This window comes from Labeo rohita, chromosome 4 (genome assembly GCF_022985175.1).
Source record: "Labeo rohita strain BAU-BD-2019 chromosome 4, IGBB_LRoh.1.0, whole genome shotgun sequence".
Classification (NCBI taxonomy): Eukaryota; Metazoa; Chordata; class Actinopteri; order Cypriniformes; family Cyprinidae; genus Labeo; species Labeo rohita.
This window is the reverse complement of record NC_066872.1, coordinates 9105878-9130961: the sequence shown is the minus strand read 5'-3', so window position 1 is coordinate 9130961 and position 25084 is coordinate 9105878. Positions and strand designations below refer to the sequence as shown.

The 25084-nt window shown below is 41.0% G+C and overlaps 1 protein-coding gene across 1 annotated transcript; it reads right to left on the bottom strand.

The window, feature by feature from the left end:
- Positions 1-3071: 3071 nt before the first annotated feature.
- Positions 3072-23604, bottom strand: LOC127164132 (stonustoxin subunit alpha). The gene is made up of 4 exons (XM_051107862.1): positions 23472-23604; positions 22858-23133; positions 22564-22626; positions 3072-3616 (listed from the first exon to the last, which is right to left on the bottom strand). Exons 2-4 carry the CDS (start codon positions 23111-23113, stop codon positions 3090-3092), a joined length of 846 nt encoding a protein of 281 aa, XP_050963819.1. The 5' UTR covers positions 23114-23133; positions 23472-23604; the 3' UTR covers positions 3072-3089.
- Positions 23605-25084: the final 1480 nt, after the last annotated feature.

The window sequence follows — 25084 nt, the reverse complement described above, 5'->3', positions numbered from 1 at the left end:
TATCAGTTGTTTTTGTGTAAGTCTTTAGCTTTACTCAAGCTCTTTCCAGTGGCAAATGGGCAAATGACTGCTTGAACATTTGATGTGAAATAATACTCGCAGCAGCTTCTGTGTCAACTTCCATCAACAAATCTTGCTGATTCACAGTAAAATTCACTCTAAACATCTGTTTCTCAGTTTCACTTAACGAGAACAATTCCAATTCTGGCTCTTCATCAGTATACATATGAGCCGTAACTTTACCCTTATTCAGATTTATTTACATGTAACTTGCCTTTAACTCTGAATGCTTTTTTTATATGGCTAGTCTTTCCACAATTTATCATGTATCGTGTGAGGAAGGGGCAAATGAAGACAAAGGTAAAAAATAAAGTATTTATTATATTCCACAGGTAAATTCAAAACCGATAAATTCACAGCAGGAGGGTAAAACCACACATACATTGATAAGACCGGACGACAAACACAGAACTCAATGCAACTTATAAAGACCGGTGATAATGATGAACATAATTAAGGCACAGGGGATACAAGGTTAACTAACCATGATTAAACGGACAGGAAACAGGAACGACCAAATATGGGAACGACCAAATATGGGCATATTTTCATTTTCTGGTTTATACTCATCCAGTCTTCCAATTTGTGTCATGTTCCTTCACATACCTTTTCCTCATCGCCAGTTTATATTATGTATTAACGAGGCAAACCACCAACAAATGCCATCAAGCACGCTTGATGTTTGACCGTTTGAAAGAAATTTGCTAAATGCTAGCTAACAGTCAAGTTCACATTAATGTAATAAGTAGTTGTTTAAATTTACAACTGAGGGGGGGCATGATGGCCCCATAAATCATCAAAAATAGAACATTTTACAGGAGTGGGAAAAACGAATCCTGAAGTGAATCTTGGTCGAGGGTGATGTCACTTGAAGGTACGTTATTTTACAAAGGGGTTACTTGATGTGGGTGACAGAGCTGACATGAAATCAGGGGACACCAATAAAATGATTTATATTTTATAGAAAAAATGTTTACTTGTGTCATTTGCATAACAATGAGATTGTATTAAGAACAATATGCATATGTGGTTTTAACATATTTTGCCCTCATTTCACAAATTAAAAGTCCTGCTGAAAAAAGAAAAATGAGGGACAGAAAAAATCCTTACCCCATCAGCATTTAAATGCTTTAGAAATTATTTAAAATAATATTTCATTGACTTTTTATGTAATATTGATGAAAGAATACTGTAACGTAGGACGCTGAAGCAGGGTTTGAATCCAAATGCAGTTGTTTATTAAAGACAAACACAGTAACATACAGCAAGCAATGGGTCGATAGCCAGGTAATCAGTCCAGAAAGGCAAACTGAGTAAAGGGGTAATCCAGTAATCGACAACGTGACACAGGCTTGGGTTCAGAGCCGTGATAATAGTCCAGAGAGACAAACAAACAGAGAGGGCTAACCGGTGATCGTGGTCGAGAGGCAGGCGTGAGGTCCAAACGTGATAACAGTCCAAACAAGCAACCAAATCCAAACAAGGGTAATCCGAAAACTCAGAAATCCATAAACAAAGCAAAACAGCAACAGGTAATCCAACAGAGTAATGTACAACGCTCAGTAAGGCAGATAAACTGGCAATACTTCGCAAGGTGCAAGCACATGGTGAGTCCTTATATACTGCCAAACAGGAAGTGACAGTAGAAGCAGCAGAGGGAGCATGCAGGCAGTACTGGGGTGAGGGCTCCCTCTGCTGGCTTGGCGTTACAAATACGTAGTATTGTTATGCTTTTTAAATCGCAAATTTATTTGTTGTTATATTAATTCTATGTTTGATGATTGCTTAGAGATGCAAAAGGCACAGATTTCGTGGAATGACCCTAATGTTAATATTTCCTGTGTCAAAACCATGATATATCAACACCATCTTCCAATATCTGAGGAAATTATTTGAAATGTTTAGATCATTTTATTCTCCTGAGGCAGGTTCTATTAGCATCTAGCATCAACAGAGAAAACAAAATGGCTGCTACATGAATGTCATTATTTCTGTTCCAATAATATATCAAAAATACTTAAATAAAAATCTTGTAAAAAACAAAACAAAACAAAAAAAGCTTTATAAACAATAATATACTATACTGTTTGTTGTATTTATTTTAATACAGTAATTGATGCAATGTACAGTAAACATTTGGAGTGGATTAAGCCCTCTCATCAAAGTTGTCCTAAAACCAAAATACTGGTTCTTGTCTTAGGACAAATTTGATTAACTTTTTTGATCCACTTCAGTCATGTTGTACTGTATTTGATACTAGTGATTAAAATCACTCCAAATTCAGGTCTACGTCACCTCTGTCAGATGAATATTTTGATCATATTTGATTATGATGTTTTATATTTGTTGAGGGATTGTTGGTAACATGTGAAAGTGTAATCTGTCACACCCTGTGGACTGTTTCTTTGGTTTTTCCCTGTGTATGCCCTTATTTGGTCTTTCCTGTTCTGTTTTCAATCATGATGTCACTGTTTAATCGATCACACCTGTCCTCATTTGATTAGCCTGGTTATTTAAGTTTGGTTCTGTTCCCTGTTTGGTTTGTTGGTTCTTAACGTCTCTAAGTCATCTATAGTCTACTTAAGTCATTCTGTCTGTTTCGTTGTGTTGCGTGTGGATTCCCTACTGTTCCTGTTCCTGTGTTTGGATTATTTAATAAACTCTATGTTCCTGATCTCCTCGTCCCAACTCCTCATTCCCGCACACGACGCCTGTGACATAATCTGTCTGCTAACATGAGAATGTGTTTGGAAACGTTAAAATCAAACATCATGATTGCTGTTAAAGATAAAGTTAAAGAGAAAAGTTGAAACAAAAACAGTTTAGTTGAGTAAAAGTTTTTATTTTTTCAATATTTTACCCGGTTTTGATCCACTTCTCAAGAATCAGTTAGCATTGACTCATCAACATTCACTTAACATTGTTTCAGTGGTTGCTTGCTATCTGGGTCTAAAAAATATCACTGTTACTGATTTATCATCAGCTCAAAGCATTATGGGTAGAATCTCTCATCAGTCTATTCTGATTCATCAACATAGTTTCACAGATGATCCAACATAACCACACCCAAACCCAGGATAGAGCGGCTGAGTGAATGTGGTCTGGACTGTGTGGATGAGGCTCACTGTGTCACTGTAGACGATGTAGAAGGACAGAGTTCCTGCACTGTGATCCACATACACTCCTATTCTTCTACAGCTGGACACTAGAGGGAGAACAGTCTGTATCTTACTGTGCCAGAATACGTATCTGTTGGGACAGCAGATCAAACTCCAGGACTGATCATTATGTCCAAACCAACACTCATCACCCCGTCCCTTCCTGCTGATGCTCTTATATGACACTGATATACACACATAACGTCCACTCCACTCAATCTCCCAGTAACAGCGTCCACACACACTCTCTCTACACAACACCTGACGATAATAATCAAATCTGTCTGGATGATCAGGATACGAGTGATCTATGTCAGTACCAGTAATCTCTGTGTCCCCCTCAGACAGATGGAGGCGTTTATGTGCCGTGTTCGGATCCAGAGTGAGCTTATGGGAATCTGGTGGAAACAAAACACATCAGAATCAGGAATTATGAATCTTTTTGATGTCTCTGTTCAGTGGATCGGCAGTGTCTCATACGGAAATGTAATATATATATATACACACACATTATCTTCTTTACATATATGAAATGTATTGTCATATAAAGTGTTAACATACAGTTAAGGCCAAAATACCCAGGCCAAATTTGTAATTAAAATCCATTTTCATTTGACAAATAGGCATCTCTGGCTGGAAATGAACGTAAATCTAGTTCTCTGCCAACCAATTCTTGACTACTTTTTGCTCTGTTTTTGCTTGTCATCACTTTGGAAGATCCTCTGTATCCATAGACGTAAATCACAGGGGTGGACGGGACCCCTCCTATCTGAAGGTTGTCCCCCCCTAAAAATAACCTTACAAGTGTATTCTGAATAATATAATGGACATATACTTAAAATAACTGTGTAATTAGTAACACAATATAAACACGAAAAAGCGTTTTAAGTTCAGAAATGTTTTGAGTCCCCCCTCCCTTGCCTCACAGTGGTTCAGTCCACTGCCTGCTTTCCCCCTTCACCGACACACACAGGATCTGGTGGGAGACAGCAAAGCTCTTCAGTAGTTATTTGTAAGTAACTCAAGCTGTTAAGGCTATTTTATTCACTTTAAACATGGGGTGAAGTGATTCTCTCTCTTTAATACAGATGATGCTGGGTCATTAATAAATTAATCATAACAAAAAAAAATTATGATATCTGATGTATTTTTCTATGAGCGATTATAAGGTTACCAAGCTTAGCTTAGTTTAATAACGCAGCTTGTCACCCACTACAACTAACACAGCAATAAGCCTGTGTGTGAACTGATATTAGGCTAATACTGTAGACCTACCGATGTGTTGGTTTTGCTCAATATGATGTTAGGTGGTGGATCAGTGGGCTTGGTGCAGTTGAATATCTACATAAGAGACATCCTCAGTCCCAGACACTAACATTACCTAAAATACTATATGGAGGATGCAAAATAATTCAGTTGTTTCCTAAAGTTAGTTTGAAGTGAGTAATTCCCACTGTTTTACGGTTGTACTAGGATACTAGACGGTGCTAAATTCCCTCAAACAAAAGCAAAAGCAATTGAAGATCTGGCAAACTATCCAATGTGCTTTTGCAGCGTGGAGCAATGTAGCCAATCACAGACATATCTGTTGATTTCAAACAATTAGAAACAGTTTGTCAGAATTCACTCACCACTGACAGTGCCGGATCGGTTTTTATTAAAGGAGAAGTCCACTTCCAGAACAACAATTTACAACGATTCTTCTTCACCCGTACTCTCCCACCAGAGGTCTTAGATCTGAATGTAAAGTCCTCCTTCAGATACCTAGAACCCGGCTACAGTCGAGGGGTAACCAAGCTTTTGAAGTGGCCGGCCCCACACTGTGGAACAAGCTCCCACTTTATATTAGATCGGCTTCCACTTTGTCTGAATTTAAGTCATGTCTCAAAACTTCCTTGTTTTCTGTTGCTTTCTGTTTATAATGAGTGCTTGGTTTTAACTGTTTTGTTTTGTTATTATTAGTGCTATTAATTTTTTACTTGTACAGCACTTTGGTCGGCCTAGGCCATTTTTAAATGTGCTCTAGAAATAAAACATTGAATTGAATTTAATTGAATTTACAAATAATGTACTCACCACCTTGTCATCCAAGATGTTCATGTCTTTGTGTCTTCAGTTATAAAGAAATTATGGTTTTTGAGGAAAGCATTTCTGCATTTTCTCCATATAATGGACTTCACTTGTGCCCTGATTTGTAGTTCCAAAATGTAGTTTAAATGCAGCTTCAAAGGCTCTAAATGATCCCAGCCGAAGAAGAAGGGTCTTATCTAGCAAAACGATTGCTCATTGTTTTTGAAAAATAAAAATTTGTATACTTTTTAAGCACAAAAGCTCATGTAGCACAGGCTCTGGGATGCGCATCCACGGGTCGTTTTTGAACGATTCGTTCATTTTGAATGAATCTTTAATGTGACTCAAGAAGAACGAGTCGTCTCAGGGACGTTAAGTCACGCATACGCAACTGTTACGAATCTGGTCGGTGTTCTGCGGACCGCTCACCACCAGATGTCACTCTCACCTTATCCTCACACTCAGACTGTTGCACCACACCCCGGACTACATCTCCCGTCATGCAGCGCGCTGATTGGGTCAGCACCTGGGACCAATCAGACGCGCTATAAAAGCCCCGGTCTTTCCAATGCAGATCACGGAGTATTGTTGTTGTGTTATTGTTCCCTAGTTTCCGAGTTCCTAGTTCCCTGTGTTAGTTTCCTCGCCTGGCCATCTCGTCTCGACTGTCTCGCCGCCTGCCTATTGGACTCTCGCTCGTGTTATTGGTTTATTCTCCTCGCTCAGCCCCTTACGGATTACGTTCGCCTCGGATCGACCCTCGCCTGTTTCTCGGACTTCTATTGTGCATCGCCTTCGTTATACCTGCCTGCCATTGTTTTCTGATCCTGCCTGTACGACTATGTATCTGTCTCGTCCCTTAAATAAAAGACAGAATTCTTTGCAGGATTAAACAGGGACCACGCACACTCGAGCAATACATCCGTGAGTTTCTGGCCATTGCCAGACCCTCCCGGACTGTATAATTATCGAGATTTTTTGTGACGGCATTAATGAGCCTTTAAAGGCGAAGATGAGGCACGAGGGTCTGCGTTCATCTTTGGCTGCCTTTATGGACTGTGCGTTATTGTGTGTGGGCTCGCCATTTATCGTGGGTGTCGCGGATGAGGAGCGCAATGCCACGGAACCGCTGGCCGCTTGGCTCACTCGTGGAAATGCGGCCACGCTGGAGCGCTTAAGCAATAACGACGACAATGGATAGCATTGCTCTAATGGCGGCGACGGCAATGAATAGCATTGCTCTAATGGCGGCGACAGCGGTGCCTATTCGCAAAATGGCGGACGCGTCGGAGCGTGTTCATACCATGGCGGCGACAACAGAGCCCGTGCACAAAATGGCGGCGACTGCGGTGCACGTTCGCAAGATGGCAGCGGCGCCGGTGCATGCTCACAAGATGGCGGCGACGGCGGAGCCCGTTCACAAGAAAACAGAGCTCCGTCACATCCCAGCTGCCATACCAGAGCCAGATGAAGTTGCAGCTACGTTTCCTGAGTCAAGTCAAGTTCCCGAGTCCAGTCAAGTTGCAGCTGCGTTTCCTGAATCAAGTCTCTGAGTCCAGTCAAGTTGCAGCTGCGTTTCCTGAGTCAAGTCAAGTCTCTGAGTCCAATCAAGTTGCAGCTGCGTTTCCTGAGTCAAGTCAAGTTTCCGAGTCAAGTCAAGTTTCCAAGTCAAGTCAAGTTTTAGCTGTGTTCCCTGAGTCAAGTCAAGTTTCCGAGTCAAGTCAAGTTTCCAAGTCAAGTCAAGCTGCAGCTGCGTTTCCTGAGCCAAGTCAAGCTCCCGAGTCCAGTCAAGTTGCAGCTGTGTTTCCAGAGTCCAGTCAAGATGCAGCTGTGTTTCCTGAGTCAAGCAAAGTCACGGCCGTGGTTCCTGAGTCAAGCAAAGTCACAGCCGTGGTTCCTGAGTCAAGCCAAGTCAGAGCTGTCATTCCTGAGTCAAGTAAAGTCATTGATCTTCACAAGCCAAGTCAAGTCATCACTGATCTCCATGAGTCAAGTCAGGTCACTACTGATCTTCACAAGCCAAGTCAAGTCACCGCTGGTCTTCACATGTCAGATCAAGTCACTGCTGATCTTCATGAGCCAAGTCAATTCACTGCTGATCTCCAAGAGTCAAGTCAATTCACTACTGGTCTTCACAAGCCAGGCCAAGCCACAGCCGGTCTTCACAAATCAAGTCAAGTCACAGCCAGTCTCCACGAACCAAGTCAAACCACAGCTGATCTTCATGAGCCAAGTGAAGTTATTGCTGCTGTTCCAGAGTCAGGTCACGTCCCGCTTGACGGCCCAGAGCCAGGTCAAGTCCCGCCTGACGGCCCAGAGTCAAGTCACGTCCCGCCTGACGGCCCAGAGTCAACTCACGTCTCGTCTATCTGTCCAGAGCCTCGCCATGTCTCGTCTGACCGCCCAGAGCCTCACCATGTCTCGTCTGACATCCCAAGGTCATGGCCTATTATGATGGCCAGTGTGCTGGACCCACTACTAGTGTCAGTGAGGGCAGCGAACATCCCAGTGGCATCAACACCATCAAGATCCATCATCAAAGAGGTCCTGCCACCCGCCACTGCTCTTCCCTTAAAGGCGGTTGCCATTTGGTGTGTGTGGGCTGCACACTGTGCTCCTGAGGTCACGTCTGTTCACAAGTCTGCTCCTGAGGCCACGTCTGTTCACAAGTCCGCCCGTGAGGTCACGTCTGTTAATCAGTCTGCTCCTGAGATCATGTCTGTTCACAAGTCCGCCCCAGAGGTCACGTCACTTCACAAGTCTGCTCCAGAGCTCCCGTCTGATCTCAAGCCTGCTCCAGAGGTCACGTCACTTCACAAGTCTGCTCCAGAGCTCCCGTCTGATCTCAAGCCTGCTCCAGAGGTCCCGTCTGATCTCAAGCCTGCTCCAGAGCTCCCGTCTGATCTCAAGCCTGCTCCAGAGGTCCCGTCTGATCTCAAGCCTGCTCCAGAGGTCCCGTCTGATCTCAAGCCTGCTCCAGAGCTCCCGTCTGATCTCAAGCCTGCTCCAGAGGTCCCGTCCAGTCTCAAGCCTGCTCCAGAGGTCCCGTCCAGTCTCAAGCCTGCTCCAGAGGTCCCGTCCAGTCTCAAGTCCATTTCAGAGGTCCCGTCTGACCACGAGACAGACCCAGAGGCCTCACCAGTCGGAGAAGCTGCGCCAATGCCTCCAGAGGTGTCAGTGTCAGCTGTAGAACCTCCTATGGTGGCGGCGTTAACTTTTGAACTCTCTGCTTCTCTCCTCATTCTGTCTGCCTCCTCTGTTCCTGATTTCCCCAGGTCCCAATCCATGACGCGGGTGCCCGCTCCGCCCTGGGGGGCTTCTGCGCCTCCTGTTCCGCCCTGGAGGGCCCCGGCGCCTCCTGTTCCGCCATGAAGGGCTCCTACGCCTCCTGCTCCACCCTGGAGGGCCCCTGCGCCTCCGGCTCCGCCCTGGAGGGCTCCTGAGCCTCCTGCTCCGCCCTGGAGGGCTCCTGCTCTGCCTCCTGCTCTGCCATGGAGGGCTCCTGCGCCTCCTGCTCCGCCTCCTGCCCCGCCCTGGAGGACTTCTGCACCTCCTGCTCCGGCCCCGCCCTGGAAGGCTTCTATCCTGCCGGTGCTAACTCAGTCTCCTGGCCCTCCCATTGCTCCCCAGGACTGTTTTCCTGTTGGAGCGTCTGGAAGCCGCTCCTTGGGGGGGTGGGGGGGGGGGCTATGTCACGAATCTGGTCGGTGTTCTGGGGACCGCTCACCACCAGATGTCACTCCCACCTTATCCTCAGACTGTTGCACCACACCCCAGACTACATCTTCCGTCATGCAGCGCGCTGATTGGGTCAGCACCTGGGACCAATCAGACGCGCTATAAAAGCCCCGGTCTTTCCAATGCAGATCACGGAGTATTGTTGTTGTGTTATTGTTCCCTAGTTTCCGAGTTCCTAGTTCCCTGTGTTAGTTTCCTCGCCTGGCCATCTCGTCTCGACTGTCTCGCCGCCTGCCTATTGGACTCTCGCTCGCGTTATTGGTTTATTCTCCTCGCTCAGCCCCTTACGGATTACGTTCGCCTCGGATCGACCCTCGCCTGTTTCTCAGACTTCTGTTGTGCATTGCCTTTGTTATACCTGCCTGCCATTGTTTTCTGACCCTGCCTGTACGACTATGTATCTGTCTCGTCCCTTAAATAAAAGCTTGCAAGTGGATCCGCTCGCCTCTCGTCTCACTCACTCCGTAACAGCAACATCCTTTTAGGTTCTGTTGTAGTGAATTTCGCTTTCGCCAACCTAGGGAGGTGAAATAGGGTAATGATGGGTACTTCTGTCACAGATGACGTTATGATTCTAGGATCACGTGTCAGTGTGTGGTTATGAGTACATCACATAAGAAAGATTGGTGGGATCTCTAACTTGTAGAACCTCTTACTGTATTATCAACACAAGGAAGTCACAAGTTGTAATAAAATCCAATTTATTGACAAAAGATAGATGAGAGTAATCCACTACTCAGTGAATACCATGAATGAAGAAGGAATAAAGTGTATAAGATGCATAAAATGCAAGTGATTATGTTGGGTGTTGCTATGTCAGAGCTACTGTATGTTATCTGGAAAGAAAAACTGTTGCTACTCTGAAACAAATAAGGTGAAGAACCTTATTATGCATCCAAACAAATACATGTAAGATTTGTTATCAACTGCAATCAGCTATATAATACCTAATGCAAGTTAGAAAGTCATATACTGATAATATACAACAAATGCCAAAGTCTCTGGAAGAGGTTTGGAAGTGATATTTACGTTCGCTGTGGTTGATGAGCAGTCCGGTGGCGGCGACTTCTTCCACTGGTTGCGCTGGTGGCAGTACAGGGGATAAAGGAGCAGGAATCCGTTTCGACAGCCTTGAAGATGAAGCGCTATAGGATGCTGATCTCCTGGAGCACCAAGGGTCCTAAGATCTGGAACATGCAGATGTGGCCCTGGAGTAGGTGCTGAAGGTTCTTAGCTTGGAACACGCAAGCAAAAGTACCTGAAGTGAAGGTTTGATCGCCGGAGCTTAACCTCGTTGCAAATGTCTGTGTGTCTTCTGCCTCTCTGGGCTAGAGACTCAGAACTTGGTCAATCCGCTTTGGAGACTCGGACTTGGTATCTGTTGTTGTCTCACTCTTGCGGGTCGCAGACTCAGAACTGGTGCAGCTGTTATTGCCCCTTCCCTCGTGGGACTCAGACTCAGAACTGAGGTTGATCTGCTACAGCCTTCCCTGTAATAGGCCGGAGACTCAGAACAAAAGTTGTCCTGTTAGTGTCACTTCTTTACAAGTAGCAGACTCAGAGCGGGAGTTTCTGTTGCTGCCTTCCTGGTAACAGGCCAGAGACTCAGATTGTTGGTGTTGATCTGTTACAGTCCTTTCCTTGACAGGACTCAGACTCAGACTCAGAACTTTGTATCTGTTACTGTCTCTCTGAATGGGAGACTCAGAACAAGGAGTGTCTTTTGGAAGGGTACCTTTATCCCTTTCCGATGAGGAGGAGATCAGGAAATTTGGCGCTTCTCCATTTACGTGCTGTGATTGGCTGGTTCCATCAGAGTCGCAGGACACGTGGTGGCCCACCCTTCTGTCCTCCTGTGGAATTTATTTGCATTGTCCAAACACATTAATCCATAAAACACATTAAGTCCAAACATAATGGGAGAAGATTGAGCTGTCATGCATGCATTCATTTGTCCATTAACAGCTGAGTTTGTGTAGGATGTTGCACTACACATTGCTGTCACAAGGAATACTTATTTCTCTGAATAAGTATAAGATGTGTGTGTTGTAGTGTGCATCAGTTTTAAGGTTTGAAAACCTAGTTATGAATGGATTTGGATGGATCTCCATGATCTCTCTTTGTGTCACCCACTGCTGCTGCATCTGGAGGTCCTAAGGAATTTTTATGGTCGGTCACAGGCCAAACCATTAGGAATCAGTCTCAAGGTGGATGGAGGGCCAAGACTGCATTTTGACCAATAGGAAGTTCTGTCCTTCCCGGGCTTTGTACCAAAGGTCTTCTTCTGGTCCTCTAAGAGATGTCTGGCTGTTGTCCTGGCATCTTTATCTGATGGTGTTGTACAGTTTGCTTATGTTAGCTCACCAAGATCCAATCAAAATGTGGCAAACCTCTGTCCACTATTGTGCCACCTATTGTGTTGAAAAACTCCATCTTATTTTCTCCTACAACTTCAGAATCGTCCGACATCGTTGTAGCTTTTTGTTTGTAAACAGCGTTTGACTTAGTTGCACTTTGCGTGTTCGCTTTGTAAACACTGGGTCTGTAGTTCTGCCTACACTCCGTGTGACCTTTCCACATGATTCAATAGAATGGGTGTTGGAACCATTGAATGTAAGTGGGACAGGACCCACCCACTTTTGAAGACCAACGATATTGGAAACCCACTTTCGCGTCTTTAATTCAGCGAATATGCCTGCGCACTTTTTAGAGCGCCATCAGTCAAATCGATTCCACATGACGAATGCACTAATAGATTAAGTTCCATGCTCTCGCGTATGAACAGGCAGCATCTGGGGTGGAGGAGTGGACGGAGAAGGCGTGGGCACATCAGGTGCAATCATCAAACATATTTCAAAGGAAGCGGGCGCCACGGTCCTGACCACATCGCTGTCCTTACTGGGTGTTTAGGAAATATTTGCATTTATTCACATGCAATTCGATTAGCTACTGGTGGCCTGTCATGATTTTGGCTAATACAGGATAGTACTGTGTGATGTGCATTAGAGGGGATTTAGAAGTAGGTATACGCAAAGCCGACTGATAAAGTGGGTATATGCCCTATACTTGGGTATACCCTGCACTACACCACTGCATGTTAATTAAACTCCATTTTGTGTTTTCACTAGTTATTCGCGCCTGCTGCACTCCCGAAACACAGCAAAGTAAACAAAGTATCTGAGCGTATCTGCTGCTCAGACACACCTGACCCTACCCGATACTTTATTCAGACTTATCGATTATTTCCTTCATTTTTATTTTTATTGAAAACAAATGCCTTTCCGATGTAAAATAAGACGTGAAAAGGCATAAGAACGATTTCGGCAATAGGCAGACGCAAACTCGGCTCGTTTGCATCAAAAAACACTAGTTATTCACTCTACCACTTATGCCACTGGAAATGTGTTTAAATGGCTGTCTTTTGTAATGTTGTCATGTTAGTGGGGAGAGGTAATATACATAACCCCTACCAGCAAGGCAACATATTCCATTAATTAAAAGGCACCAGACTACAGAAAATGGCATACACTCCAGCAGGGTTGGACTGGGACATAAAAACAGCCCTGGACATCATCCACACCGGCCCACCACGTTCACACACACACACACACACACGCAACATGAAACATATTGATGCTTAGGGTACAAAATTTCAGCTGTAACTATATTTCAAGAGGTGCTTGAGGCAACTATATTTCGACATCACTACAAGGGCTTACAGAAGAAGCTTAGTAAACAGCTCACTTTTCTCTGCAACTTTGTCAATGATCACATCAGAGTCCAGAGAGAAGAGGATGTCCCTCTCTGTTGCCATCAACATGAAGGCTTCCAAATGCTCCTGTGACAGCTTGGATCTAAGTCTGGTTTTAATGAACTTCAGCAAAGAAAATGTACGTTCACAGGCAACTTGAGTGATGGACAGGGTGAGCAGGAACTTGTATGCAAGTCCTAGGAGGTGGTAGGCATTTGACATCAGATTAAACCTCCTGAGAATCTGGTAGCAACACAGTGGGCATTCATTGCATGAGGGGCACTCCTTACATCGGATTTCAACCCCCCCATCTTCATTCTTGTCTTCCAGTGTTTTGACCTTGTACTCATCTAGTGGATACATTTTCAGTTTTTCCCACTGTAGAGCAAAATTGCTAAATTCACATTGTAAATTCTCAGCTGTTGCTTCACTGTCAAACCTCAACAGACATTTGCTGAGCTCTTGGAACATCAATGGTGGAAGAGAGGATGACTCTAACTGAGTGAAGTTTCTGGGGTCTAGAAATGCAAGGTCAGCATAGAGTGTTCCATGACCCAGAAACCTTCTGTGCAATGTCTCGGTAGCTGTGTCCATGATCTGATTGTGGACTGTGACTTTGTTGGTGAAAAATTCATGAGTGATTTTTGCATACTTATATGATAAACTTTTGTGTAATGCATGGGGAAAACAACAGGTGGTAAAGTGCTGATCAGACTCCTCTGTAAAGGGGCCTCTGTGCCGTGTAGAGAGCGACTGAGGACTGGGGACTCCACGGCGCCATAGGGTGACCTAGGAGGTCAGGGGAGGCCTAAAATATGAGCAAAGAATGTCTAGAAGGGATGATCTATAGAAATGTTTTACTGTCTTTCTCTCCTTATATGAGAACACCAGCTGTTTTTAGTTTGTAACCTTGGGTGTGCAAAGAGATATAAAGCGGAAGAGATAACTCCCTCCTTTGTGACACTCAGCAGGGCGCTGTATCTGTTTGACTGTGAACCTTTCTTGCAAGAAATAAACCTTTAAAAGCAGCTACGCAATTTGTCTTTATTGACCGAGAGCCTCTAGCAAGATTTTTGCCTTAATAAACCTGTTCTGGACTTGTGACAGTTTCAGCATGAGGAGTCTCTCCAGGCCTGGTTGTCTTCTTCCTCCTCCTTCTTGATGGCAATGCAGACTCGACTCAACAAATCCTCGTGCTTGAATGCGAGCAGTTGTTTTCATGGTCATGTCCTCTTGTATAGCTGTCAATGCAAGGATGATGTCCACATAGAGACAATTATGTGGATTTGCAAATGATCCAAACACTTTCCTGAGAGCATTATCTTTGGCCCACCACCTTGTCTCGCGAATTGGTGAGAGTCGTTTCTGGTGCTTGCCCTGGCTCTCATTTTCCCACACATTCATCCTTTTGTGTGACTCACGAAAGAACACAGCAATATCGTTGAGCACTGTAAACAGTGATCCACTTTCTATTACTGTCTGGGTTGTGTCTGCCAGAACTAGGTTGAGTACATGCGCATAACACCAAACGTGCACTTGATTTGGTGACACTTTGGACATCTGTGTAGAAAAGCCTTTGTATTGGCCAGTTTTTGTTATAACAGTTTTTGGGGACAGTAGTGAAACCAGGGACCCTCTGCCTTTTGCCCCAGTTTGATGTATCTTCTTAGATTTTTCAATGCACTCCTTTAAATGCTCTTTTAGACAGACGTCATACTTGCTTAATAGGACTATAACCTCCAAGAAGTTACCATGATCAATATTGCAGTCATCAAGCATGTAGGCAGCCTCATTCTGTGACCTATAGTTAAGGCCTCTTTTTCCAATCATCTTTACAACATCAACTACACGTTCAAGTACTTGTCGTTTCTTTCGGATTTGTTTCCTGTGTGAGGACAACTGACTTCCACTAAGTAAGTATTTAACATCAGATTTAGAGGCATTTAAAAAGTATACTTCTGCACAAGTTTTGTGAGAAACACTTTTTTCATGTTCCTCTAAACGCTGATGCACATGTTTCCAGTCTGTCATACCACTAATGAAGGGAGATTTGTCAGTTGACTTGGCAAATGCTATGCAGACAGAGCAATGCAATGCATGACGTTGTTGATGGTAAGTAAGCCACCTTCTATTAGTGCCATCCTTGCACCAGAACACTTTTTGCACTACTGGATTACTTGATGTTTGTTGAGGATGATACTCAAAAAACGTCTTCAAGCTTTCATGGTGGGGAAAGCTTTTTGGTAACGCTTTAGATTACAACCCGCAAAGAACTACGTAAGTAAACTGAATTTACGGTGTATGTTTCTGCAATTATAGTGTACCTATAAAGAACGTACATGTAGGTATAAGGGAACAATATGTTATATTTGGGTAATAAGACGATAACAAACCAGATATTCAACCTGCAAAGAACTACATAAGTATACTGAATTTACGGTGTATGTTTCTGCAATTATAGTGTACCTATAAAGAACGTACATGTAGGTATACAGGAATTAAATTTGGGTAGTAACAAACCAAATATGCAACATGCAAAGAACTATACAAGTATACTGAATTTACGGTGTACGTTTCTGTAATTATAGTGTACCTATTAAAGAACGTACATGTAGGTATACGGGAACAATATGTTAGGTTTTGGTAATAGAGAGTAACAACCAGATATACAACCTGCAAAGAACTGCGTAAATAAACTAAAGTTACGGTGAATGTTTCGTATTTATATTGTACCTACGTGTAAGTATAAGGGAACAATAGGTTACGTTTGGGTAATAAGGGGGTAGCAAACAGATATACAAATAATTTATAATGGATTAATTTAAAAAAAAACTTAACAAGTACCTATTCTATTAAATCGTACGTTTGGTGTATCTATACGTAAGCTTTTTAAAATTACTGGGAAATTATGCTCTTGTTCCATGTAGTTACAGGGTAATTGTGCCTCTGCGGGCTGTAAATTAAAGTGGCGATTGTTCCCCTCTTCTTCAACGAAGTTACAGGGTAGGTTCAATACATAAACACACAATCTGAAAATATATCTAAAAATATTTTTTATAGTCGCTAATCCCACTTCTACCTCTAAACCTAACGTTAACTATGACTGAACAGTAATAAAAATATAAAAAAAAAAACAGGAAAGTGCAATCACAATCATTTATTTATTGCAAAAATGTCAACAGCCATACAAAAAAGTAATCCAAATAACGATGCGTTTGCAGCCGCAGTCCTTTCTGGCGGAATACAGTAGGTTTGAGGTGCAGTAGGATGAGAGCAGAATTTAAATTGTTAATCGCTGAAAATATTATCCAGATCATTGTCTTGATCCACTCCTCGAAGGCGCCCGCGCGTCATTCCAACACATCTCACCAGAAATACGGCATGTCGTAATCTGTGACGAATGCAGGCGAGAGCCAATGAACGTCCGATTTTCCTGTCGCAAAATGCACTTTAGCACGGGTTTATGGCTGTTGCTGCTGGACGCGCTGCTAGAGATGGAGATGAAGATCGCTGGACAAAGCCTTGAATTTGGTTCTGGTCCTCGCAAATCGTATGGATTCTGAAGATCTGGGTTACAGCACACAAATAAAATTGTTTAATTTGTAATTATGATGCGTGTTTGGTGTATTTTATGGTTCTATTGTTAGTCACAGCATGTTAGAGAAAACGCCTTTGTGTTCCACCACGGCAAACGAAGTTAATATTACATGAATGATTAAACGATTGCAGAAATATCATTTATTTTAAGGGTTTAACGTGTAGTCATGATAACATTATGTAGACCTATTCTTGGAAACGAGCTGGCAACAGAAATCACACAGAACAGAATGAAATGTTATAATTTCATATTAAGTAAACGTTAAATGTTTAGATGATGTAAATATGTCAGTATTGTACATTTAGTGTCTGTAAAAATGTAAATAAATGTACATTTTGTAGAACCACATTTTACGTCGCGTTGTTATATGTATTGTACCCTGTAACTTCGTTGAAGAAGAGGGGAACAATCGCCACTTTAATTTACAACCCGCAGATGTCACACTTACCCTGTAACTACATGGAACAAGAGTATATTTCCCCAGTAATTTTAAAAAGCTTACGTATAGATACACCAAACGTACGATTTAATAGAATAGGTACTTGTTAAGTTTTTTTTTAAATTAATCCATTATAAATTATTTGTATATCTGTTTGCTACCCCCTTATTACCCAAACGTAACCTATTGTTCCCTTATACTTACACGTAGGTACAATATAAATACGAAACATTCACCGTAACTTTAGTTTATTTACGCAGTTCTTTGCAGGTTGTATATCTGGTTGTTACTCTCTATTACCAAAACCTAACATATTGTTCCCGTATACCTACATGTACGTTCTTTAATAGGTACACTATAATTACAGAAACATACACCGTAAATTCAGTATACTTATGTAGTTCTTTGCAGGTTGAATGTCTGGTTTGTTATCCCCTTATTACCCAAATATAACATATTGTTCCCTTATACCTACATGTACGTTCTTTATAGGTACACTATAATTACAGAAACATACACCGTAAATTCAGTTTACTTGCGTAGTTCTTTGCGGGTTGTAATCTAAAGCATTACCAGCTTTTTCCTTATTGTCTTCACTTTCCTCTACTGTGTATGCTCTCACTTCTCCATTCTCTTGTGTTCTTCCATTTACTCTATCCTCTACTCTTTCTTTTTCTCTGTCTTCTCTCTCCTGTCTCTTCTCTTTTTCTCTGTCTTTTATTCTCTCTTCTCCCTCCTGTCTCTTCTTTTTTTCTCTCTTCTCTCTCCTGTCTACTCTCATCTCCGCTCTCTTCTTCACATTCCTCTCCAGCCTCATGCCCTCTCTCCTCTCCACTGTCCTCTAATGTGGACCCACTAGGCCTAGCCTGAGAATGAACACAGATGATGTCACAGATGCATGAAAGTAGACACAATATGTTCTGCACCAAAAAAAAAATGTTATATGTTCTGACCCAGGCCTCAAAAATAGGCTAAAATGTAAGTTTTTAATAGAAAATAATTGAAGTAGTATGGTATCTATGTAAATTAGAAGACAGTACAGGAAAGATCTCATGCATCTCTTCTCAGGATAATCAAAAATAGAACATTTTAGGAATTGAAAAAGCTAGTTGTGGAGCTGCCTTCATTTTGGAGTTCTTGAAGTGGTTTTTAAGCTCATTTTATTAGTTTTAATTTATTTATATTTTTATATTAATTTACACAAATTGCTTTGGACCTGTTGTGAGATAAATGTTTTAAATATAAATATTTGCATATAAAAACACTGATTAAAATAATTCAAATAATTAAAATTATACTTAAATATTTTAACTTACCTGCCACCAGGTGGCGGCAAGTCACTGATTTTATCAATGAATCATTCAATTGATTCGTTTGAACAGCTGAATCATTCAGGAGCGAAACAAGCGACTTTATGAATGGGTAGCTGAATCATTGACTTACTATAACATTCATTCATAAATTCACGTTCATTCATAAACAAAATACCGCTTTGTTTGGGTGGAGATGCAGGAGCTCAGCTTTGAAGTTGACGAAATAGAGTAAAATCAGGCAATAGTGTTGTACAGGGTGGGCCATTTATATGGATAAATCACACATCAAACTTATTGGGAATTTCACAAGAAAAACAATGGTGTGCTTGGTTTTAACGTAACTTTATTCTTTCATGTGTTTTTTTATTTACAAGTTTCTGACCACTTATAATGTGCCACAAACAGGACGTTAATATCACCAACCATTCCCATTTTATTAAGGTGTATCCATATAAATGGCCCACCCTGTAGTTAGACAATGTCACTTAATATTAGCTTCTTGTTTGTGAAACTGTTGTATTAAATCAATATCACAATACTAATATGCAAATCCCTTAATAGCCAAAAACCTTTGAGAGTGGATTCTGATTAACACTACGTTTATTAAATGTCCGTCTCACCTCAGCAGTCCGGGCCGCCCTGCTGACATCTTCACCTAAGTGTTTTGCCGGCCTTCCAGCAAATAACAGATTTATTTTAACACATTTGTTGGCCTCTGCCTCAAATGCTTGTCTTTTTTTCTCTCTCAACTTCTCGGCTCCTCCTTTACATTTTGATATTTTGTGTTTTATCATGTTCACTATCGTTGCACACAGTACACGGCATCGGCTCACTTGGCTAATCGCTGCAGTTGCTTGCTCAGCACCCGTTCAAAAACCTGAACTTGATTTTGATTGGCCAATGCTCAGCGAATACGTCACGTGTGCTGATCGTAAGTTTAGCAGTCAGTCTCGCAGTTCGCATCAGCTTTATGCGGCCAATTAGAAACACACAAACATGGGATTTCAACTATACAACAATAAATTTCCAAACAGAATTACAATTATAAATAATTTAAAAACTAAATGCCTAACCCACTGGCCCACAAAGACCGCGGCCCACCGGGAATCTCCCGGTAGTCCCGATGGCCAGTACATCCCTGTACTCCAGTCATTTTTGCGTTCTTCCCGAGTCACATTAAAGATCCGTTCAAATGAACGAAACGTTCAAAAACGACCTGTGGACGCGCATCCCAGAACCTGTGCAAATAAAAATAAAAACCTGTGGAATAAAAATTTGTATTCTTTTTATGCACAAAACCTGGCGTAGGTTTTGTGCTTAAAAAGAATACAAATTTTTATTTTTTGAAAACAATGAGCGATCGTTTCGCTAGATAAGACACTTCTTAGAGACTCGTTTAGAGCCCTTTGAAGCCGCATTTAAACTACATTTTGGAAGTTCAAAATCGGGGCACCATATCAGTCCATTATATGGAGAAAAATGCTGAAATGTTTTCCTCAAAAAACATAATTTCTTTACTACTGAATACATGAACATCTTGGATGACAAGGGGGTGAGTAAATTATTTGTGAATTGTTGTTCTGGAAGTGGACTTCTCCTTTAAGTGCTGTTTTGTGAAACATCTCATGACTAAGTGGAGACGCGATGTAAATAAAAGATTCATTGTGTCATTTAGAGAGCTTTATTGATTATAACAGAACTTTGTAAGATCTCTATGAACTAAGATTAGTGACCTTGTCCGACAGCTTATCAGAATTCTCGGCCTGGGTCCGACCTGAGCCCGTCTTTTTCCCCCTTCTCCAAAAACAAGTAATACTTCTGTTTCAGCTATTAAAATAGTTCAGTTTTGTATGTAATTTTTTGTGTTTTTATTGTTAATTTGGAAAAACATTTGGAGCATTTTTTGTTCGTTAATTATAAGTTTTTGCTTTTTTTTAATGAACAGTGCCCAGCGGAAGACTGATCATACACTCAAAAAAATGTTTCAGCCTAAACTTAAACTTTATGTAATTCAATAAAGTTTCCATGCATTTAGATTACATAGTTTTAATTTAAACAAATCAATAAACTTAATGTGATTCGAATGCATCAGTCATATGTGAATGAAACAGGTACAGTTTATGTAATATTTCCCAGTGTTAAACAAACCCTGCTCAGTGTTCATGTGTTTCCACACTACAGAGTGTTCAAGTAGCATTGACACAGTGTTGGAGTTAAGGAGATAATTATGTCATGATTGACCAATAATGATGAACACCTGCTGTTTACAAGCAGAATCACTGAAGAATCAGCCACAGCCAAAGATAAAATGAACTTAAATAAATGAAGACATTAAATCTCTGATTAAACAACTCCACAAACAACATTACAGTTTGACTTGATTTCTGTCATACATCTACAAAATTTATTTGAGAACAGCTAAACAGAGGTTTAGATGTTTTATTTAAAAAAAAACAACAACAACAAAAAAAACATTTCATTTGACCTGACCATCATGGCGATCAGGGTTTACTTCAGTTATACTCGTGACCTTTGATTTTTGTTTTTGTTTTTTTTGGCTGCTGTAATTGTGTCACCATTGTTGAGATTCATATGCTGATTCTTGATGTCTGTAAATTAACCCAGAACATTTAATAAGCCTTTTTTTGCGCTGTAACAATTGTGCTCTACAAACATAATTACAGCAACCAAAGAAATTTTTTTTTTTTTTAAGTCAAGGGTCAAGAGCCCAGCTAAAGTAAACCCTGATCGCCATGATGGTGAGGTCAAATGAAACTTTTTATTTATTTTTTTAATAAAACATCTAAACCTCTGTTTAGATGAACAGTTCAGATGCAAAACCAGCTAAAAAGCCATCTCAGTCAAACATGAGATAATGATAGTGAGTGAATGTTCCTGACACATTTTATACGTCCATCAAATATTTTTACTTCAAACTCGCTAAATTCCAGCCTCAGCCCAATCAGAAGTACCAGTGCTTACATGGAAACCTGTACAAAGTAGGCAGAAAGAAATGCTCATTTTAAAGAAATATGTCAGATGGATTTAGAGACTTTTGCATCTGAACTCTTCAGATGTTCTCAAATAAATTTTGTAGATATATGACAGAAATCAAGTCAAACTGTAATGTTGTTTGTGGAGTTGTTTAATCAGAGATTTAATTTCCTCATTTATTTAAGTTCATTTTATCTTTGGCTGTGTCTGATTCTTTTGTTTCTCTTTCCTTCTGTGATTCTACTTGTAAACAGCAGGTGTTCATCATTATTGGTCAATCATGACATAATTATCTCCTTAACTCCAACACTGTGTCAATGCATTTAAATCACATTCAGTTTAATTGATTTTTTTTTTATATATATATATTAAAACTATGTAATCTAAATGCATGGAAAATTTGTATGTAATTGAATTACATAAAGTTTAAGTTTAGGCTGAAACATTTTTTGAGTGTAGTCTGTTCTGATCAATTTGCCTTCTCAAATAATCACGACTTGCCTAAAACAAAATCTAAAGATATAAAACAGTTGAAGTATAAAACAATGTTAGTTTAAATGTTAAAGCTAGATAAATGTGCGCTATTGGGCGCATATCCAATAGTTTGTGCAGAGAGTGGAAGCTAAGCTGCTTTCCAGGTCATGGACGTTACAAACGTTACAAACAGTGTTTTTATAAAATAAAGAAAACAAACATGATGCGCTTTCTGCCGTCTCGTTCTTGAACAGGAGCACTTCACAAAACTCAGCGAATACATGCCTCACAGACATGATACATATAGCAAAAGAAAGCTTTAAATTATTACTTAACGAAATAAAACAAATCGAAAACAAAAACTCTTTCATTTTGTAATCCTTAAAGATGCATTTCTCTCTAAAGGTGCGTCCGAAAGGGAGATTGCGAATCAGGATCTTTGTGACACGGACTCAGAATACACTAGTTTATTCATAAATAATTCAAATATGTCCTCACTCTTTCCCCCCGACACGTTCATTATTATTTATTTTTGCCGGTGCTTTGTGGCAAGTTTCATCCTATTGCGTGCGCTTTAACGTGGATCTCTTCCAGCTGTGCTGAAGGACACTAAACGCCAGCCGGTCTTGAAAGTGAAAGCGAAAGTGAGGTCTCGTGTTGTTTCAACCAGCGCTGCATTTTTTTTCTTCACCATAACTGATGGATTTCTAAATATAAAAATAAGGAGAAGCCTAAAACAGGCCTGATGCCCGGCCCGCATCCAAACTATGACGTGAAAATTGGCCCCAAGCCCGGCCCTAGGGGTGTAAAAAAGTCGGGGGCCTGTCGGCCCGGGCTGAAATGCAGCGCTCTAATTGACTGCTTTGATGCACTCCAATACGGTAGGGCATTGTTTTAATGCTTACAGCCGAAAAAGATTTTTTTTCCAAAAGTGTGGTTTCTCAGTACAGATAGTGATCAATATTTACCCCCATTTGATCTTAATTCAGCTAGAGAAAACACAGGATCCTCAATACTGCCGTCAGCCTGACCTGTGAGAGAGACAGTTTACAATGAGACATACAAAGTGACATTAAACAACACAAACACATCAGCATAACAAAGAGGAATCAGCTCAAAGACAACAGTACATTTATTCTGGAAACATTCACTCTGTCAAACACCAGTTATACAAAAATATCAGCTGATATATGCTTTTTATGAATATATACATTTATTTTTAAGGCACAGTTAATAATTTCAGTTTCACTTTAACCTGTTACCTTGCTTGTGTTTGTTCTCTAAATGTTCAGCCAGATAGTTGTGGTTCATCTTCCTCAGGATGTTCACCGTGATCTTCACAGCTTCTTCTGGTCTGAAACACTTCATCATCAGATCCACTGTGTCAGGAGCGTCTGCCTTCTCCAGATCAGCAGCTGAAATGCCGTGATAAGTCTTTAAGCGCCATTTAAACCTCTTCAGTTCTTCTGTGACTAGATAATCCAGAGCGGCCAGAAGATGCTCTGAAACAGACGCCATCACCCTTCACCCATTCACTTCTGCAGGACAAGCAGAAAAAGTCATCTGCTTTATTTCAAACAGTTACAATTACTTTGAAACAAAGAAATTATTTTTCATTTTAAAAAATAATTATAAATGTTCAAAGCAATATTACTGCAAAGCTAATATCATTTCACAAGCTTCATTTTCACAATTTTCGCTCGACATAAAGAGCAGTGGTCTGCAATAGCCGTCGCAGTGTGAGCTGACCAGGTTGCATTTCCGTTATCTTTGAAACGAGTCGATCGCTTTAACAACAAATCAAACATCTGCAAGCAAGCTGTGTGACTTTAAACTCCTGATGTGCGCGTTTCGTGCACACACACACCATACTAACCTGGGCTGCGTTTAGGTCCAATTTTTATGCCTTTTCCGGAGGCGCTGAAAAACAACGTTCTGACACGTGCATACACTTCCGTAAAACGAGATACAGTTGCCTTGGTTTGGTTGTCTCTTGACTTTTGTCAGAGATTCATCCTGGAAACACTTCAATAAATCAAGATTACGCATAAAAACAAACACACGCTGTGTTTGAATTGGTTTCAAATGTAGAAGAGAACACACAATATGGTGTGTTTTAATCTGCCTCTGCATCTAAAACTATAGATTGTATAATTTAAATGAATATAGGGATCGTCTACAAAGTACAACACAAAGAGGAGAAACGCTCAACCGTTCCATCCATACGCTTTACTCTTGGAAAAAGGCGATCAAAATGTGCACACGAGGTCTTGAAACATACACACACACACACACACACACACACACACTAAGCTGTCACTTAGTAAAAACACCGTAAATGCTACTTTGGGAACAGAAATGGTTTTATATGGAGTCAAGACAGGGACTATACTTGCAAAATAATTCAAGTATTGCAAAAGAAAATAAAGTTTTGCAAAGGAAAATGATAGTATTGAGAGAAATAAATGTGTTTTTTGCAAATAAAAATAAAGAATCGCAAAAGAAAATTAAGTATTGTAAGAAAAAAAAAAAAGTTTTCAAACCAAAAATATAGAACTGCAAAATATAAAGGAATTATTAACATTGATGGCCTAGTTGTCAGAAGGTGACTACATATATATTGACACATTGGATTTTCTCGCAGCTGTTCATGTCTAACACGCTGACTGTGTTTAAGTGCAATTTGCTTCTCCGTTTTGGAGCGTGTATACACGTCAGCCTGGGGAACAGTGTCTTTGCGTTTTATCAAACATGTCCCGAAATTTAGCTACAGTAAAGACTGCATTTTACAACAGTCACTGACTGTGCTGATTCTGATATTAAGTTTGTGTTTTAGGGAGGAACGGGAGGAGCTGGAGCTCTAGCTCCCCCTCACTGGAGGTACTTGGTGGAGATAGACACCTAACCACATCCTAACCCTACCCTTACCCTATCCTAAACATAACTCCAACAATTAGTTCACGCAGAGGTGGAGCTGGACCTCCAGAGATGTGGAGCTGGAGGCAGCTGGGCTCTGCAGGGAGGGGGGGATCAGGGTCGATTTAACTTGTTTTGTCTTCTGAAAAACATGTAAGTATCTCCTGTAGCTTCTGAAGAGCAGTACAAAAAAAAAAAAAAAATGATAATAATAATAATAATAATATTTAGACAACATAGGAAATATGTACACATCTCCATTCTGTTCAAAAGTTTTCAGTTATTGAAGATCGAATGTAGTTCTTAATTCGCTTGAGAACAGAGAAAGACCGTTCCAGTACTAGGCTCCGGTGTTGTGGCCACATTACCACTGCGAGAGTGCATTTGTTCTCTAATAATTTTAACGGCCTGGAGTTATAACCATACCTCAAGACATTGCTCAGATATTTTATTTCAAAACATTTGTCATGTTGCCATCCTTAAAAAAAACTACTTTACGCACCTCGAATGATCCGTTGCTTATCCCAATTGCTATTTCCTTAAGCCTGTGTAATACGCAGGCTAAAGAAAGGT

Excerpts from the sequence above, each read along its gene's own strand:
- LOC127164132 (XM_051107862.1), bottom strand. The coding sequence starts at position 23,113 with ATGGCGTCTGTTTCAGAGCATCTTCTGGCCGCTCTGGATTATCTAGTC. Across the intron at positions 22,627-22,857 it reads AGAGAACAAACACAAGCAAG|GTCAGGCTGACGGCAGTATT; the intron begins GTAACAGGTTAA and ends TCTCTCTCACAG. Across the intron at positions 3,617-22,563 it reads TGAATTAAGATCAAATGGGG|ATTCCCATAAGCTCACTCTG; the intron begins GTAAATATTGAT and ends TGTTTCCACCAG.